The sequence below is a fragment of the Pangasianodon hypophthalmus genome, chromosome 21, assembly GCF_027358585.1.
Source record: "Pangasianodon hypophthalmus isolate fPanHyp1 chromosome 21, fPanHyp1.pri, whole genome shotgun sequence".
NCBI lineage: Eukaryota > Metazoa > Chordata > Actinopteri > Siluriformes > Pangasiidae > Pangasianodon > Pangasianodon hypophthalmus.
In genome coordinates this window covers 14,407,653-14,426,659 of record NC_069730.1, presented here as the reverse complement: position 1 = coordinate 14,426,659, position 19,007 = coordinate 14,407,653, and the positions used below count along the sequence as shown (strand labels likewise).

General features: G+C 38.4%; 1 protein-coding gene across 1 annotated transcript in view; it reads left to right on the top strand.

The window, feature by feature from the left end:
• LOC113533496 (CUGBP Elav-like family member 5) overlaps window positions 1–19,007 on the top strand; it is a 191,735-nt gene that overhangs the window by 128,660 nt on the left and 44,068 nt on the right. The window contains exon 4 of the mRNA XM_026925666.3: window positions 18,787–18,915. Coding sequence (XP_026781467.2) covers window positions 18,787–18,915 — 129 coding nt within the window. The remainder of the gene's footprint in view (window positions 1–18,786; window positions 18,916–19,007) is intronic.

Sequence of the window (19,007 nt, the reverse complement as noted above, 5' to 3'; positions counted from 1 at the left end):
ACAGCCTGTCCACATGGTTTTGAAAATGACATCTGGTTTTTGGGTAACTAAAAGCTTTTTGAACATGCTTTCCAAGATGGAGAAATTATAAAACTCAAGTTTTTGAAAACAATGGCATCACAGAGCCATCCTACGTATATGTCCATTGCGATTTTGTTTGTGTGTTATGAATATGCTAAGACTCCATTTTTCATGGCTGTTGACCAGGTTGTTAGTTTGCATTATGTCATTTATTTGCTAATGTCTTTGTAGTTTAATTTCACTTCATTTTATTATGACACTCTCATCTGGACGATGTACTGCTCCTGTATCCGGCACAAACCACACTGGGAATGGAGATTTTGGATAAGACCCGGGTGAACACTTTGTATTCAAGTGTAAATGTGAGCAGTGTGAATCCTTGTGTTTGCCACTTTTTTGTTTTAGAACTTGCTCATGTTGATGTTTTCTTCATTTCTCCTTGTACTACCGCTCAATGCAAAGCTCTCAGAGTTATTCTTGAAGTGTTTGACATGTAAAGAATAAAAAAATAAACGAGGTGTGCTGTTTTAGGATAATAATCAAAGACAAATTGTCTTAATGTGGCCAGATGCTGAAGTCCGGCCGAAGACTGTTTTCCAATAACAGCACATCCTGAAGTGTTTTATTCTTCTTATACCACAGCAGTTCGCCAACGATTACAATTTTTAATTTATTAGACAGATCAATTTATTAGAAAGAATGACGTCATGCATTCCTACCATGTAATGTTGCGGAAGGTCCGCAAGACGAGTTCCTGTTATCACTTACATTATAGCAGCTATAAACAGTCACTCCCTCACCAGCATCTTCTTTTTCTCTTTCTTCAAGTTAATAAGATTTTAAAAAACAGCTTGTCATGTTATGTAAAAAACAGCTTGTCCTGAAGACTTTCCTGTAGGGGAAAACCTACTGACTGTTACAACGTGCTGACACCTGAGACTCCTCCCATAAATGTTACAGTATATAAACATCTCCTTGCAGAAAGCTTCATCATATCAGTGATGATATGGTTTTCTTTGTTATAAATTTTTTTTTTATCTGTTTATTACTCTTATATTATGTAGATTGTCTGCCGTACAAATCCCTGTGAGTGAGACGCTACAAGAAAACCTTAACATATTAGAATTACCGCATTAATGTAAATTACAGCCAGCATTATTGTCACACCTTCTGACCAGTCCGATTCAAGTATTCAGCAGCATTGTGGTAACAGTTTGACATGTGAGTGTATTCAAATTCAGATATTTTTAAAATTGTGTGGACAGAGATAGTTTAAAAAGAAAAACACTGTTCATGTGTTTTTTTTTTAAAAAACAGAGTGGTAAAAAATCAAAAATGTCTATATATGTGTGGACGAGGCATTAGTTGAAGTCAGAAATGGATCAGCCTTGGCCTTATGGTCCGTGTATTGAATTTGAGCGCCATGTGCAGTTCAGACTGAGTGGAGGTGGTCCATTAGTGAAGCTTTGAAGCCTTTTGATGGCTTTTCTTCCTTTGCCCTCGTTGCCCACACATGCTGAGGATGAAGGACTTTGAAATTGAGTATACACACACACACATACACACACACAAACACAATGGGTTACAGATGAATTTTCAAGACCTACAAAAATCTGTAGATTCATGTCTTGCATATTAAAATATAGGATATGTTACAAGTATCAACTGTATACACTTCACAAGGGCATTCGCTAACACAGCAAAAAAAAAAAAAAAATCCATATCATATTCACACATATTTATTTACCTCCATTTACTCCTTTTCGACACATTTGCTCTCCAGCACCTTCATGGTCACGGTGATCTCCTCAGATCTCTGCCAAACCTGCCTGATCCGCCAGCATTCATAGTCCATCTTCTTCTTTCTTCATCCTTCGTTCTGAAGCATTCATATTCCCTTATGGGGCCTGTTGTCATGCTGTCACACCCAATGATAGATGAGTGGCACTCTGAAAAGGGCCATCCTGCCCTATTCCCCCTGCATCCTCCTCTTCACTGCCTCAGCTCGTCAATTCATATTAGCGTGCGGCCAAGGCTGTAACTAAACTGAGCTCGTTCCCTTGACGCACCCACTCTGCTCGTCACATTAGGATTCAGAACCTGGGGTTTCAGGCTGAGTGGGGAATGAAGCTGCCTTATCTTTTTTTGCCACACAATGGCTGTCAAAGAAGCTTTGTTCGGTGGTTATATAGCCACAAATATTATTAAGAGAGGATATTCATAGGTGTTCATCAGTCCATTGTAATGGCGAATATTTGGTTTGACTAATTGTTTAGTGTGAGTGACGCTGGCATGAAGGTCTAAGAGTCGATAATAAAAGAAAGATATGTCTCAATTTCATACAGAGATTTCTCAAATAGATAAAAAAAAGTCAAGAGTATTCTTGAATATTTTATTAATGGAAACATTTGCAGTAGCCTTTGGTAAGTTTGGAGCCAAATCTTATGTAGATTACATTTCTTTTTTTTTTTCTTCCTTTTTTTTTTTTTTTTTTTGCAAATGTAGCCTACAGTCATTGGTCACTTTATTAGGAATACCATACCAATACTAGGTAGGACCTTCCTTTCCTCTCAGCCTGGATTCTTCATTCGTGGCATGGATTCCACAAGGTGTTGGAAACCTTATGCATACAAGATGTTCCAAAAATATCTCAGAACAAGAAATGTTCTACAGTAGGTGAAAGTTCCTAAATATAATTAGAAAGACGCATGTGCGAGCTGTGAGTTACTGACATAGTACTTACGTAGTAGAGTGCCTTAACTTTCGCACATGCCAGTTACTTTTTTTACGTTCATCAAATATAAAGTATGTGCACATTTACATTAGCATCAAAATGGTTTTTTTATAGTTTGCTGCAGTGTTTGTGTTTAATTCTTTTCACTTCAAAAATCAACAAAATATAAAATTAGGCTCAAACTTTTGCATTACTAGTTAATATCCTTTGAATTATGATGTGACATTTGTGTAGATTGATACCCACTACTTCCTGAATATCAGACGCTAATCATTGTGTTATTGTTTATACATTTTTCTAATTACAGTTTCGACAAAGATGACGGAAACTCATAATCGCTATAATTCCGACATGACGTGAATGCACTAGGAACATTTCCAGAGCGCCAGTCTTTGGCACAGCCGCTTGAACGAGACACAAGTGCGTCCATTTTTTAAGTGCTGTGGTAGATGTGGCAGTTGCTCAGAGAGTTGAGGAGGAGGAAAAAGTGTGATGGTGGAGGAAGGGATGGGGGATGAAAAGGCTTGGAGATGAAGAGTTCTCTTTCTGAATTGTGCACATGAATATTTAAACGTCTCCCACCCCTTTCCCTTCCCAACGCGAGCTGCTTTACAGTAGTTTGATAGGCTGCGTCGTGCTTTGGCACCCAGTATTTGGGATTCTGTTTTTAGTTTCTGGGACGGAGCAGGAGAGAAATTCCTCCACCTTCAACACTCTAAACGTCACCCAAGCACACGTCTCATCCAGCATGCAATAATAAGGTCTTTAATTTTTTAATTAAAGATTGCTACAGTAGACTCACATCCATTCTCATTTTTTTGTCCCTCTTTTACTGACCAAGTGCAACACTCACCAGACAAAAACTATAAAAAGCTGACTTGGCATTTCTAGATTAGCTATGTTTCATCGTCTTGCTTGCTCACTCTCTGAATGCATGGTTCCTGTCTCAGTCTTGGGAATGTGCTTATTAGGGGTGCAACTTAATTCCACTATCTATATCTGTGACTGTTTAGTGCTCTAAAATATTCTGCATCTGTATTCAGATTTAATCCTTAAGTGGGCGTGGAATAATAGCATAATATAATATAAATAACCTCAGCCCTGACTAGGATGAATGACTGAACTTTGTAAATGCAATGCACAGCGACTCATGTTAATGAGTGTGCTCTTTGTCCCACTGCTCATATCTGACCTCTTGCCTTCTTGAATGTAAAAGCCTCCCTGCTTGCAAGACTGTTTTTTTGCGTTTGTGTCCTAAGGGATCCTAGTCAAAATGGCAAGCTTTCTAAAAAAAAAAAAAAAAAAGAAAAGAAAGAAAACAGTACAATATAGAATAGTGCAGGTCCTATTCACATCTGTATTTGTACAATCTGTTCATTCTAAATAATGTGTTCATACTCAGTTACATCTTTAGTCCTTACAGAAGTTTGAATTTAAGAAGTTTTAGTGCATGAGCTCCACCTCTGAACTGCTGCTTTCTTGAATAATCTAGTGGCAGCTCGTATTCCTTCTCTCTCTCTCTCTCTCTGACTCGCACATCCCTATCTGAAGAGCTGTAAGAGCACATTCACACACGCGGAGTCAGCATGCATGCTGGGACACTTGAATAGCACTCTCATCATGGGGTTATTTATCTTGGAAGGAGCTGCAAATGAACGCTTATCGAATCTAAACATATTAGTGCATTGAAACGGCAATGTAGTGACGGTATATGCACACCGCTCTGAAGATTGTGCAAAGTATGATGCTTTTTCGGGTTTTATATAAATCCGGGGTGCAAATGTGATAAAGAGGTCATTTAGAAAGTGCAGGTGTGTGTGAAAGTGTGCAGCAGATTTCGCAATGCTGTGAGAAACTGCTGCTGAGGTACATATAGTAAATTGTCACACATATATACAAACATATATACACTTTATGGCTTGTTTTTCAGGTACACCTAGCCAATAGGTAGGTGCATAGGGGTACAATTACTGACTATCGCCCATCTGATGCTTTGCACAATGTGTCTACCTCACATACCAATGAAAATGTACCACTATAAGACCACCACTGACCAGATGTTATTCGGGTGGTGCTTATTGGTAGTGTATTGGACTTGATATTGCAATGTCTATTTAGTTATTGGGATTTATACCCAAAGAAATGTCACTGCTGCATTGTGAAACAGTCCACCAACCAAAAATCTCCATCCAGCGGTGGTGTTGTGGTCAGGAACTGACCAGGGTCGAGAGTGATTAGTACAAGCTGTGAATGGAAAGAAATGAGACGTAGTCTCTAAATATGTACCAATATGGCAGGATACCAAGTTCTGTGTGTCTAATAAAGTGGCAGTAATCATAGATAGTCATAGATAGTGTTTAAAACTCCAGTAACACTGCTGCACCTGACACTCATACGAGCACCAGATGCTACCATTCCCTTTCTATGTCACTCATAGAAAATGCTCTCTCTCTCTCTCTCTCTCTCTGTCAAAAATTCTTTGGTTTGGTTTTAAGAGAAATCTTATCAGTTCTGCTAAAAAAGTTTTTAGTAGGCAAGACCTTATAGGAAAATATTCAGTGGCGGGGTGGTGTAATGCTCTCCCCAACCCAAAAGCTGATTATTTTCCTATAACTACACATTCTGAAATGTTTAATTCTTTTTATACCACAGCGTTATACCAATGATTACAAATTTTAGTTTATTACCGAATGACACGTCATACTTTTTAAACCTTTACAGTTACATTAAATGCAAGGCAAGTTAGTTCCTATTATCACTTGCATTATAGTAGCTCCCTGAAATCTCCTCCTAGAAAGCTTCATCATACTATTGAACTGTTAGATGTTTTTCTTTGTTAAATAACACTTTTTTAACTCCATTTATTATCAACCTCAGATTATGTGGATCGTCCACCTTACAGTGTTATGAGCTGTTATGAGTTGTTACTATAGAAATAAAAACATATTAGAATGAGCACAGCATAAAATATGAGCACATATGATTTATGCTGATATACTGAATCATACTGGTGTTTGCAGTGACTTTAACATGTTATTTGTGTACATAAGGATCATATGATGATTGATAGGCTGTAATGTCTTCTCATCATTTATTGATATATCTATTTAGTTGATCTGCATCTTTAGTAATTTGAGTGAAGGAGCCTGCAGATTCAATTACTTGAGAAGTCACTGAGAAGCTCTGTGTGTGTGTGTGTGTGTGTGTGTGTGTGTGTTTAAATCTACGTGTTTAGGTATATGTATTATTCAATTGGATTGTACAGTTTGTGCAGGATGGTCTTTATGTGTGTCTCTATGAGTGTATCTATGCATATGTCACTGTTTGTGTGTGTGTGTGTGTGTGTGGTAAATCTCTCAGAGATTATTTCATGAATATGAATGAGATAAGGCCAAAAGTTCAGAGGAAACAGAAGAGCACTGTGCTTGAGTTACTGTCTCAGCCTTTGGCTTGACAACCGCTGGGCCCCATAAATACTTTTATTTAGATCAGCACAGAAGGCAAAGTATAATGATCCAAATCATCATAAAGCCTCCGTAAAGTAGAAAAAAAAACAATTACTCCACATATGACAGATTGCAGTTTACAGCACATTACAGTCTAGTTCTAAAAAAAAAAACCTCCAAACAGCAAGGCTGAAACGCAGCAGCGCATTATTTTGCTAGATTTTTTTGGTTCTTTTTTTCCTTTGCCCAATCATTTGTAGCTTTCACAGCACACACTTGTGCACACACATGTCCCAGACTTCTGAAAAATCAGCACCATCTGCATTTTGTTGTTTTATTTACAGATTAATATTTGGACTGTTAGGTACATTATGAAAAATATTACTGCAATAGCTGTTTCACTCACAAGCCATAAACTGAAAATATGCTTCAAAATTTTCATTAGCAATCCCGGATAATGCAACAGAAAAGCAGAGCTCGTGAGTTGAAATCCCAAAGATGCCACAGCCATTCGTGGCTGAGAGCGAAGGGATATAATTGATCATGTGGTCTGGGTGGGAGGGATGGCACGCTCTCTCAGCTGTCAATCACAGTGACACTAGCCAAAGGTGTGAATCTGTTAGCTCATGCATGCAGAAGAGGGCAGATAGCGCTTTCTCTGAATGCTATACTGCAATGTGATGCAGCATTAGCAGCAGTTTGAAAAGATGCAGAGGTTGGCTTCACTCTTTGGAACGTGTTTGCCCCACCCACTCCGGTTGATAACTAGTGGGTGGGAATTGGCAAGGCCAAATGGGAAAAAAAAAAAAGACATTGGTTATCATGTGTATCAATAATTGTCAATTTCTAGTTTCAAGGTTCAAGGTCCATTTGTTTTTTTTTTTAATTTTCTTCCCTGACTTTTCCATTGCTGACTGCTAAACATGACAAAAACACTAATAGCAGATTCAGAACTGACTAATATTATATATAATATTGGTCAGTTTACTATAATTCCTCAGTCTCAAGAAGGATAAACAGGCTCCTGGGATAAACAGAATGAACATACAGCATTCATTCATCCTTAGTAACTGCCTGGTCAGAGTTGTGGTGGTTTAAATGGGCCTGCTAGTTTGTTTATATTTTGGGAAACAGATATTAAGTAGAAAATATCATCAGCAGGTATGAGACACAAAAAATAATACTGCAGCTGAGGTTGAGGAACTGTCAGAGTCAGAACTCACACACCATGCTGACAATACTGTCATTTCTACCTCTATTTTCTCTCAGTGGTTTCCAGGGTCAACTACTTATGACTACACTGCAAAAAAAGGTCATCTTAGCAGTGAAAATATCTTGAATATAGTCAAATTGATTTAGTATCTCTTATTATAAGATTACAAGAAACCAAATATAAGATGATTAAACCTATTTCTGGACATTATTGCTCATTTTAAGCTTGTAGTTTTCTTATACTATTGGCAGACAATTTTGCTTCTTTTTAGAAATAAATGCTTAAAACGAGTAAAATTATCTGCCAATAGAACTATCTCAAGCTTGAAATGAGCATACATGGCTTGAAATAGATTTAGTAATCTTATATTTGGTTTATTGTAATCTTATAGTAGGAAATACTAGATAAATTTGACTATATTCTCAGTATTTCCACTTAATAAGATGCCATTTTTTGGAGCATATATATATATATATATATATATATATATAGTAATGCTTTCCTTTACAGTCTCCTAAGTTCTAGGTACCCTCTATGGTCAAAAGTATGTGAACACCTGACCATCACACCCAAATGTGGTTCTTCCCCAAACTGCTGCCACAACATTGGAAGCACACAATTGTCTAGAATGTCTTTGCATGCTGTAACACAAAGATTTCTCTTCACTGGAACTAAGAGGCTCAAACCTGTTCCAGCATGACAGTGTCCCTGTGCACAAAGCGAGCTCCATGAAGACATGGTGTGCCAAAGTTGGAGTGGAAGAACTCGAGTGTCCTGCACAGAGCCCTGACCTCAACCCCACTGAACACCTTTGGGATGAACTGGAGCACTGACTGCACCCCAGGCCTCCTCACACAACATCAAGACCTGACTTTACTAATGCTCTTGTGGTTAAATGAACACAAATCCCCATAGTCACACTCCAAAATCTAGTCGAAAGCCTTCCCAGAAGAGTGGAGGTTATTCTAACAGCAAAGAGGGGACTAAATCTGGAATGGGATGTTCACCAAGCACATATGAGTGTGATGCTCAGGTGTCCGCAAACTTTTGGCCATATAGTGTATTTAAGAGCTTATGGTTTATTGTGCACACAGAGACAACCTGGGCGTTCTGTAGTCTAAACATAAGTTGGATACATAAGTTGGATTACATGTGTACATGCAAAGGACACACTCTAGACCATATAGATAATGCCCAAGGCTAAGATAAGAGGAAAAAACATAAGAGAAAAACATAATCAAGGACATAATCACCATGACCCAAGGAACAGACACATATGCATCATGAGTAAACAGAAATCACATTGAATTGATCTTAACTGATTAAATGATTTAATCTCACACCAGTGACTCCATTTTCTACCTTTCAAAGCAATACGTTTTCCACATAAAGCCTCGCATAATTTTACAGTACTCAAACCCGTTCATTTTAACAGCTCAATGCTTGTACCTCATATTTAATTTCAGTTCTGTTTACTTTCATTTGCAATTATATCACCCAGTCAGGCACATCTGCCAGTTTTCAGTCCATCATAAAAGCTAAACCAATTTCTTAATTGGAGTAACTGATTCTTTTCTTTTTTTTTTTTTTTTTTCCATGCCCACCAGGCATATGCAACACACAAAAAAAAGATTCATCTTTAGATGGAAACCAATGTTCAAGGTTATATTTGGTTGGGAGAATCTCAATTTGAGCTATTTTTAAAAAAAATTAATAAATAATTAAATCGAATGTTCACACGCAGCACAATATGAAAAACTTTCAATTCATTTCCAGTCAGGTGTGTAACCGATTGAGCTCTCTCTGAACGCACACAGTTACTGCCTGCACATTTTTAACTCAGTCTTGCATCATCTTCTCCCACCTTCTCCCCCCTCCAATCCTTTTTTTTTGGAGAGCTTTAGAAGAATCCTGTCTCTTCTCTCTCTCTCTCTCTCTCTCTCTCTCTGTCTCCAGCTTTCACAGAGCACGACGACTTCTGAGTAAGTCTACTGAACAAGATTAGCTACTTAGTAAGTCGCTGCTGAAAGTTAGTTGATGCTTTCTAGGATAGAAAGTAAGAAGGGAATTGAGGGCTGGAGAGAGGGATAGAGAGAGGGATGGAGAAGAGAAAAGGCCGAGTGCAGATGCAGATGCAGCCACAGTGGCAGGAAGGAGGGAGAGTCCAACACATGGGGTTCATGCATATTCACCCTGCTAATGAGAGGCAAATGAGGAGTCTGTCTGGATAATCAGCATTATAGCCAGCAGGAGAGAGGGATTTGGCACGGAGAGAGAGAGAGAGAGAGACAAAGTGAGATGGAGAGACAGAAGAGTAACTCCGAGGTCATATTATGAATATGCATCCAATAAATCACGCCAAGCCCCCTGCGCTGTTTTTCAGCCGATAACGTAATTATCTCTCACTACTGCTCTGTCGTTCTCATCACCGGCTTTATATCACAGAAACATCAACACTTTATACGATGCTGCTACTCCTCTTTCTTTCTTTTTTTCTATTCATTTTTTCATTCGCTCTCTCTTAAGCTCTCACTCTTTCATTCTTCTTTTATATCTCCCTCTTTCTGATTTTCTCTCGCTTTCTTTCCCCTCACACTTGCATTATCTCCCTTTCTCTTTCATTCCCCCTCTCTTTCTCTCTCACGCCTCTCTCTCTCTCTCTCTCTCTCTCTCTCATTAATTCTCCCTCTCTAATATTCTCCCTCTTTCTCTCTATCGCTTTTTCCCTCTTCATTATCTCTTTAATTTTCCATCTACTTCTATTTTCTCTCTCCCTCTCTTACTTCAGTTCTAACCATCTTTCTCTCTTTCATTCTCCTTCTCGTTTGCCTAACTCTCTTCTTCTCTCTTTCTCCCACCATTTTGTCCTTTGATTCTTCCTTCCATTCTTCCACTACTACTCTTTCCCTTTCTTTCTTTCTTTCTATCTTTCTTTTTTCTTTCTTTCTTCACCTCTATCATTCTTCCTATCTTCCTCTCTTCCGTTCTACCCCTCTTTTATTTTCCGCCTCTTTCTATCATTCTCCCTCTCTAATATTCTCCCTCTGTTCCTCTGTCATTCTCCTCTCTTTCATTCTCTCTCCCTTTCTATCATTCTGCCATCTCCATTCCCTTTTTCATTCTCTCTTATTCTCTCTTCAGTTATCTCTTTCATTCGGCTTCTCTTCCTCTTTTTCATTTGCCCTCTCTTTCTCTCTTCCTCCCATCCTTTTTATCATTTGCTTCTTTCCTTCCCTACTTTCTTTCTTTCTTTCTTTCTTTCTCAATAAGGAGCTTTGCAGTATTATGTAAACCATAAAAGGCAAGATAATAGAAATAAAAATGAGGCATAAAATAATAAAGTAATTAATAGGGAGTAAAATGTAAACAGATACCAAAAAGTAAAATACAGCAAAATGGTTAAGGGTAGTAAATATATATATAAGATTTTTTTTAATCAGGAGTTCGTATTAAAAAAAAATCAATATCAAGAAGGACCTGAGTAGCTAAAAGCACAGCGCATGTCTTTTGTTTTTTTTGTTTTTTTTGTTTTGTTTTTTTGCAGCGCTGATGGATGAAGTTAACTCGTCACACTGCAGACTGTCAGTCTCTCGTGTCTCTGTTAATATTGTATGGACAGATTTGCACAGACCTGCAGCGTATATAATGATGCGCTGCACTGCTTGTCCCCTCAGGCTGGACACTAATAGAGCTGAAACGAGCCAGGCTTCTCATCGAGCAGAGGAGAACAGATCAGCAATCCAGCAACCAGACTGCAACAGCCAGCAACACTTACAGGGGGGCAGGGGAAAGGGGGATGACAGAGGGAGGGAGAGAAGGACAGACAGATGGATATGGATATCGGCGACGTTGTATATATTAGAAATTTTTATACTTTTTACATTTGTTTACGTGTAGTAGCATGTCAGTAAATCTGATAGAGAGGCATGATGTGAGAGTGTGTGAGAGAGAGAGAGAGAGAGAGAGAGAGAGAGGTGGACAGTGTGAAAGAGAGGGTGTGGAAGAGCAAGACACAATGAATGACAGTGAGAGAGCTCAGAGGCTTCTTGCTGCCTGCAAAGCACTTCTCACACACACACACACACACACACACACACACACACACACAGACAGATGCTGATGCTGATGCAGCAGTGTTAGAGAGGAACAGGGGAGCTAGAGGAGGCAGTGTTTGGGGGGAGGATTGTGCTGAAAGCTGTTGCTCAGAGAGCTATTATAGTTAGTGCTGCAAGTGTGTGTGTGTGTGTGTGTGTGTGTGTTTGTGTGTTTATTAAGAGAGCACCACTTAATCGTGAAGCCAGTACCAGTGCAGATTATGAAGCTGGTGGACTAATCTCTATGCATGTTTCCACCACAAAAGAGCCAACACCACATCTGGAACCAAGAACTGGTGTCATCTGGGGCTTGCAGTCATTTTCATCGTCATGGCAACTTTAGCTCAAGTTATTCACATGGCCGCGACATAAAAAAGACCTAAACAGTGCAATGGTTTTGAAAAGAATTGCTAGTACATAAGTGAAATTGAACGTCCCAGGAAGGCTAACAAAATAAAACTATTGCAACGACATAACTTTGTGCTTTGCGTAATCATTGTCAGAGTAAGAGTGTGTTTGAGTGTCAAATTCAAATTCTGTCCAGGCCACATCAGCATTTTTGAACAGGTATACCCTACGGCTTTTTTTTCCTTTACATTTTATTATCTCATCTAATAATGAACACAAATAACATTGACTCTAAAAGTAGAATGACATTTCTATGAAACAGAAGGGCTCCTTCATTTGAAACTATTCAACTGTTTGCAGTATTAGATGTTAATAATGATAATAAATAATAATAATAATAATAATAATAATAATAATAATAATAATAATATATTCCAAATATCAATATTTGTAATATTAATAAATACATATAATTAATATATTAATAAACATATAAGTTAAAGAATAAGATTTAAGAACTAGGAATATTTAACAAATAAGTATATACACAGCCATAGTTTTCTATGTCTCTAGTCCATCAGCAGTTCTTTTTCAGTAGTTCTGTAGTTCTCTACACTGGGAGATACATTTTCAGGATTTGGATTCAGTCACTGAATCACAATCACATCAGTTTTAAACGCAGGTCTGACATGCATCAGACTCAGCAGATAGGAGTCCATTTTAAAGAGTTTTCCAGCTCTGTGAGGTGTGAGAGCATACACTGTACGGTGACACACGTGAGGTCTGTAGGACTCGAGTCCAGTCTTGAGTTGTTTTTTTTTTTTGTATTGACTTGGTCGTGTCTCTGTTGCTTTTCAGTCTCAATCTTGACTCTGTTTTTCATTTGGTCGCTTTGGACATCCTTAATCCTCGGTTTTTACTCGATCTTGGCTAGTCTTGGAATTGACAGGCTGTGGATCTGATGTGAATTCTAGATATTACTGATCTACTGTAAAAATATTGAGTTGTTTCAGTTTTATTTTTTTCTCAAGTTCATGCAGGCCTTGAATTCGACACCTGCGGACTAAAAGACTGGACTTTGGATCCTAAACTATTTGCTCAATACTTGCTTAGAGCAGCTTCACGAAGCAGTAATGTATTTCTTGTCTAGTGTGTATTTCTCTATCATTGTCTACGGTGATGTTTTTATATTGTGTGTAGACTTTGCATGATTTGACTTTGCTACTTTTTGGCTGTTAAAGCGGTAGAAACGTGGGTCGGTTCTGAAAACGGAAAACAGTTCTCTCATTACTTGTGCCAGCACTGTGTTGGTGGAAAAGGAATATTAGTGTGTGATGAATGTCATGGCCTTGGAAGACATTTTGTGATTTACAGGCACTTTTCTGATACTTTATTTAGATTCGCCCCCACCCCTCTCTCTCTCTCTCTCTCTCTCTCTCTCTCTCTCTCTCTCTCTCTCTCTTTGGCCTTGGGTGGACTGTTGCTCTGTGGCGTTTGCGCCGTTGCCTTATATAGCTTAGCACTCGTCGTAGACATCAGACCTTGACTCATAAAGATGATAAAACTCTGACACGTCGTCAAGCTCGGCCATCCTGACAGCGCTGTGTGTCTGTGTGTGTGAGACAGTCAAACAAGGCCACCGACAAGGCATTAAACTCACATGTCCTCTGCAACACACCCGTCATCCCAAGCCATTGTTTCGACTCAATCATGCCCACATTCAGAAGCCTCCATCACACACCTGGACGAGTGTGTGTTCGGTAAACACAGGCTGTGTGGAAACTGTTGACTGAGAGTTTCATCAGTCAAACTGCGCACACACGCACAAACACACACACACACACACATACACTCATACACTCACGCAGTGTGCATGCAAGCTCTGTGCCTCAATCTCCAACACTCGAACGGTAATCATTTACAATAGCTGAACAGAATAATTCTGCCACTCACACAGTGCACTCTTTAAATATAGAGCCCTGTGGGAGATCCTTCACATTCTGGCTCTGTTGTTATACATGTTGACAAGTAACTAACTGGACATAAGTAAATGTTTTTAATAGTATTTAATCGTACTAACTCTAACCCTAGTACAAATCAGATCAGTTGAAGGATCTCTGAAATCGGACTTTTTCCAATCTGATTCAAAGCACACTTTTTTGTGTGTTCAAAAATTAAAGACATTTATTTGTTATTTTTTATTCTTTTTTTTTCATTTTGTGCATAACACTTTTTAAAATCAGAAAATAAACCAACATAAGCATGGAAACAAACCCACCAATCTGCGAGTGTGATGGCTAAGTTTTGCTAACAATATAACGTGTGTTGTGCTATTAGTAAAATAATCAAAAACAGCTTGGTGTGATGCTGTTAGTCCCTGTTTTTACTTATAAGATAACAGTTATATTATTTTAACAGTCAATTTTGCAAATGTTTTTGCAACATTACTAAAGAACAACACATTACTATATATATATATATAGATAGATAGATAGATATAGATAGATAGATAGATAGATAGATAGATAGATAGATAGATATAGATATATTTTCCATTTATAGTTAACTGTAATGTTGTGGAATGTCCATGAAACAAGTTCCTGTTATCACTTACGTTACAGCAGCAGTAAAGGCCCGGTTCCTCACCAGCCTCTCTGGGTTTTTTTTTTTCTCTCATGAAATCAGAGTTGACAAGACAAAAATGCAGTCTTAAAATCCCAAAATGTTCATTTTTACACATTTTTAAAAATTGGTTTATGAGGAGCATCCACCATATAAGTCTCTCACCATATAAGAGTGTGTGAACTATGAATGAACTATAGAAATAGCATATTAGAATGAGTTTGTTAATACGAGGGTGAGAACCTTAATTTTTTTTATTGCGCATTGTTTATTGAAAATAGGGGTCCCAACTCTATATCATTTTTCCACACAATCTCTTAACCGGATTCCTCAAGAAAAAATATTCCAGTTGCATGTGCAGCGACTGAAATTAGTTTTCATTTCATTTGCCACACCCTCGGATAAACCTGTGATTTGCAGTCAGAAATAATGTCAAAGCTACTTATAGAAAATTAAGCAATACCTTCTGACCAATCAGAATTAATAACCGGCTAGATACCGTTGCTAGGATGTGCCAGTTCTCGTACAGACGTGCTTTGTTTTTAATGCTGCAAAAGCTGTACTGTGTGACTACTGCTATTTTCACCCATTATCCCAATGCCACATTTTGGCACCTCTGAAACAGTGGTAAGCAATAGTTCTTTTCAAATTGTGCTTTATTAGAGGGCTAATTCTCATATTTCAAAGGCAATATGGAGATAACGATTAACAAACAATATATTGTGCTGCCCGGTCACACCTTGTTTGAAAAACCACTCTCTAATCAGCATGTCCTTACTGATGAGGTGCCAATTCTTTCACTCACAGTGGGCGCACAAATTCCCCATGACACACACTGGGTACATGAAAGGGGAATAATAGGAGGTTTATTCAAAGCTGCTCTGGCAAACATACCAACATTTTCTCACCCTTTCTCTCTCTCTCACAGTTTGCGACCAAAATGTGGGGTTTGTGTGGAGCCGCTATTGTGGGTCAGCTCTGATTGATTTGGCAGGTGGCCTGTGCCATGTGCTTTCTACCAAGATTAGAGCTTTCTCTCGCTCTTTTACCTCCCGCCAGCAGTCCCTTTTTCCTCCTCCCTCCACCCCTCTGTCGCCAGTATGGCACGCTTCCTCTGTTCTCAAGCCTCTGGCTCAATCCATCTCCTTGCTCTACCAGCCCCAATAACATGACACCTCACACCAAATTTCCTACTTTTGCTTCAGTACTGGATTAGGAGGGTTAGGAGATGTTGTAGCACTCAAATGGTGCAAAAAAAAAAAAAAAAAAAAGACTGAACCCTGCATTTAACTGCTATTCTTGCCTGGAAAATGGTGAGAATGCAATTTGCCATGCTCTTGTTTGGTAGGAATGATGGCTTAGTTTCTGTTGATACTGAGCATTGCTGGCCAATCTGTTCCATTCTGCAAATACAGAATTGGAAATCCAGCTATCAAATCGTCCAGCTGTCCTTTTGTCTTAGCGGCAGCTTGAATTTATCACGTCCATTACACTTAACGTCTTGAATTTGCACTTGTTTTTGTAATGTAGTCTCTTGTATACTACTTAGGCAACTTCTTATACCAAACTATATTGATGAACTAAAACATCTGTGGTCTCTGGAATTTCTGTCTATAATTTTACACTGGAGTTGCTAAGCTAATGTTGCTAACAAATAATGGAAGTCTATATTAAAAGTGTACACATGTTGTATTAGGATTAATGCTGGTCCACACCTGGGTTAAGCAAAAAGCATTTTGTGTTCGTAGTGCTACATAACACCTACATAAGCCCATTATGACAACTAACATATACCAACGAGCATCAGAGGTCATAAAGACCACTTTTGTTGATTTTATTTCAACTTGACATAAAACTTGAGTCAAACTTACATGAGGCTCTAAAGACACTTTACAGGGTGAACTGTATAAGAACGTCAAGACAGCTGATTTTATTTCAGTGTTATATAATAATAATGTGATTGTTGTGATATTAAACAGCAAAACCAACTAAATTAGGACCAAAAAACTATACAAAACTGTCTTACAGTGTCATGAGGTTGCCATAAGTTTAGAAATCTTAAATATTAATATTAATAGTAAAAATTATTTAATAGCCAGGTAAAGCATACATAAGATTGTCATTACAGTGTTGTCATAGTTATTCATAAAATTTGTATAGCCAAAATATGAAACTACGCCACACTATCACAAACAAGCCTGACATACAAGGAAACAAAATGCATTAGTTTGGGTGTTTTATAACACAGCACTCTCAAAATGTTGTTTAATAGTCTATAACAGCAGCCCTGACAGTCTAACAGCCGGCAGACTCTCCACATAAAGAGGTTTAAAAAATGTTGATATAGGAACCTTTTCTGTATGGAGACATTTATTTAACATTTTGGGAAGGAGTCTCCAGTGTCAGTGCTTTGTAACAGTCAGAGGTAAACTAATTTGTTTTGTAATATGTTCCCTAGCCTTAAATGTAACTATATCTATATCTATATCTATATATATATATAAAATTGTAAGTTGCTGTGATATAAGAGGAATTATATAGGTACAGGTATATTGCTGAGATATCAGAGAAAATAATCAGCTCTTTGGTTTGCTCATCACACCACCCTATTGAGTATTCTCCTATAACGGCACGTCCCGTCATGTTTTATTCCTTACATTGCACAGGGATACTTAACTCCAGTCCTGGGAACCCCCTGCTCTGCACAGTTTGAGGTTTTCCCTTCCCTCAACACACCTGGCCCACCTCATTAAAGGGCTTAATAATTAGCTGATCAGCTGGATAATGTGTGTCTGCAGTAGAGAAAACATCAAACTGTGCAGGGTAGGGGGTCTCCAGGACTGGAGATAAGAACAGCCAGCCCGGAAAAAGTCATAATACTACATTATGTCACACTAATGCACACTTTTCCCTGGAGACACTGCAGAGCAACTGAATTTTAGATAGCTGTTACCTGTTGGAATAAGGCTCTATAAATGTTTATGTTGGTTTATGTTACTTATCAGGTGGGTGTCATGCAGCGCTATGAATTCTCTTAAGAATACGTACCCCACGTGTATAATGTATAACGACAAAACTGAATGAAATTGCATAGATGTAATAGTTTTAGCTCAGGTTTAGCTCAGATACCCGTACAACTGGAATTATCCGTTCTCATTCATGGAATATCCAGTTTACCAATCAGATTTTCCAAACAAATGTCCAGTTCGGGTGAGCCAGTGCCCACTGTCGCCTCAGACTCCTGTTCTTGGCTGACAGGAGTGGGACCTGATGTAGTCTTCTGCTATCGTAGCCTATTTGCCTCAAAGTTGTGTGTTCTGAGATACTTTTCTGCTCACCATGGTTTTAAACAGTGGTTATTTGACTTACTGTAGACTTCCTGTCAGCTAGAAACCAGAAAGGCCATTCTCCTCTGAGAACTACCTCCAGAACTGGATGTTTTTTGGTTTTTGTACCATTCTGTGTAAACTCTGTGGTAAATCCCAGAGATCAGCAGCATTGTAAATACTCAAAGAGCCTTTCTGGCACCAACAACCATGCCATGGTCACTGAGATCAGATTTTTTTTTTTCCGGATTCTAATGTTTGACTAAAGCTCTTGCTCTGTATCTGCATGACTTTGTGCATTGTCCAGCTGCCACATGATTGGCTGATAGGATAATTGCATGAATGTGCAAATGTACAGTTTCTATTAAACATCCAGTGAGTGTACGTATTGTATATATACAGTATAATAGAGAAGTGCAATCTTTCTGAAGTGCGCACAAGACTAGAAGATTTTCATGACCATTATTTGGACGCTGAAATGGGAGAATATTTAAGTTACTGTAGTTGTCTTCTGTATATGTATTATTGATTGGAGATTCATATTTGCAAAATACTACTTTAACTGGTGGGACATTCAGGAAAATCAGAGGCACAAGTGTGAACATGAGTCATGACAGCACATCGAGGGGCTTTAATTGGTACAGGAGTGCTGTGAGATGTAGTTTGTGTGTGTTAATAGGCGCAGATGTCTGAGTCAGGTACTCATAGTGCTACATTATTACTATTATTGCTAATGTTTCAGTGCGGAGGCAAAGGATTACTTTTTGTAACCGGTGTTAGCTGACATCCTGTGGACTAGCATTATCCTGCACTTGCTTCTGGTCACTAGCATATACTGCACTTGTATGTCTGTCCAGTACTTTAACACCTAGATGCTTAGACAGCTAAATGAAGAAATGTAATGTACTGTAAAGTATGACCAGAAGGCGGAAGTGATATGACAGAAATCATAACAGACATGTTTTACTCTGTTGTGTTTCAGAGGACAGGAAGCTGTTTGTTGGCATGCTGAACAAGCAGCAGACGGAGGAGGATGTGTACCGCCTTTTCGAGCCTTATGGAGTGATTGAAGAGTGCACCGTATTGAGGGGTCCTGACGGAAACAGCAAAGGTGAGAAGAGGTTCCTTTCTTGAAAATGAATATGTAGCATGCATTAATAATAATAATAATAATAATAATAATAATAGACAGTCACCAGTTTA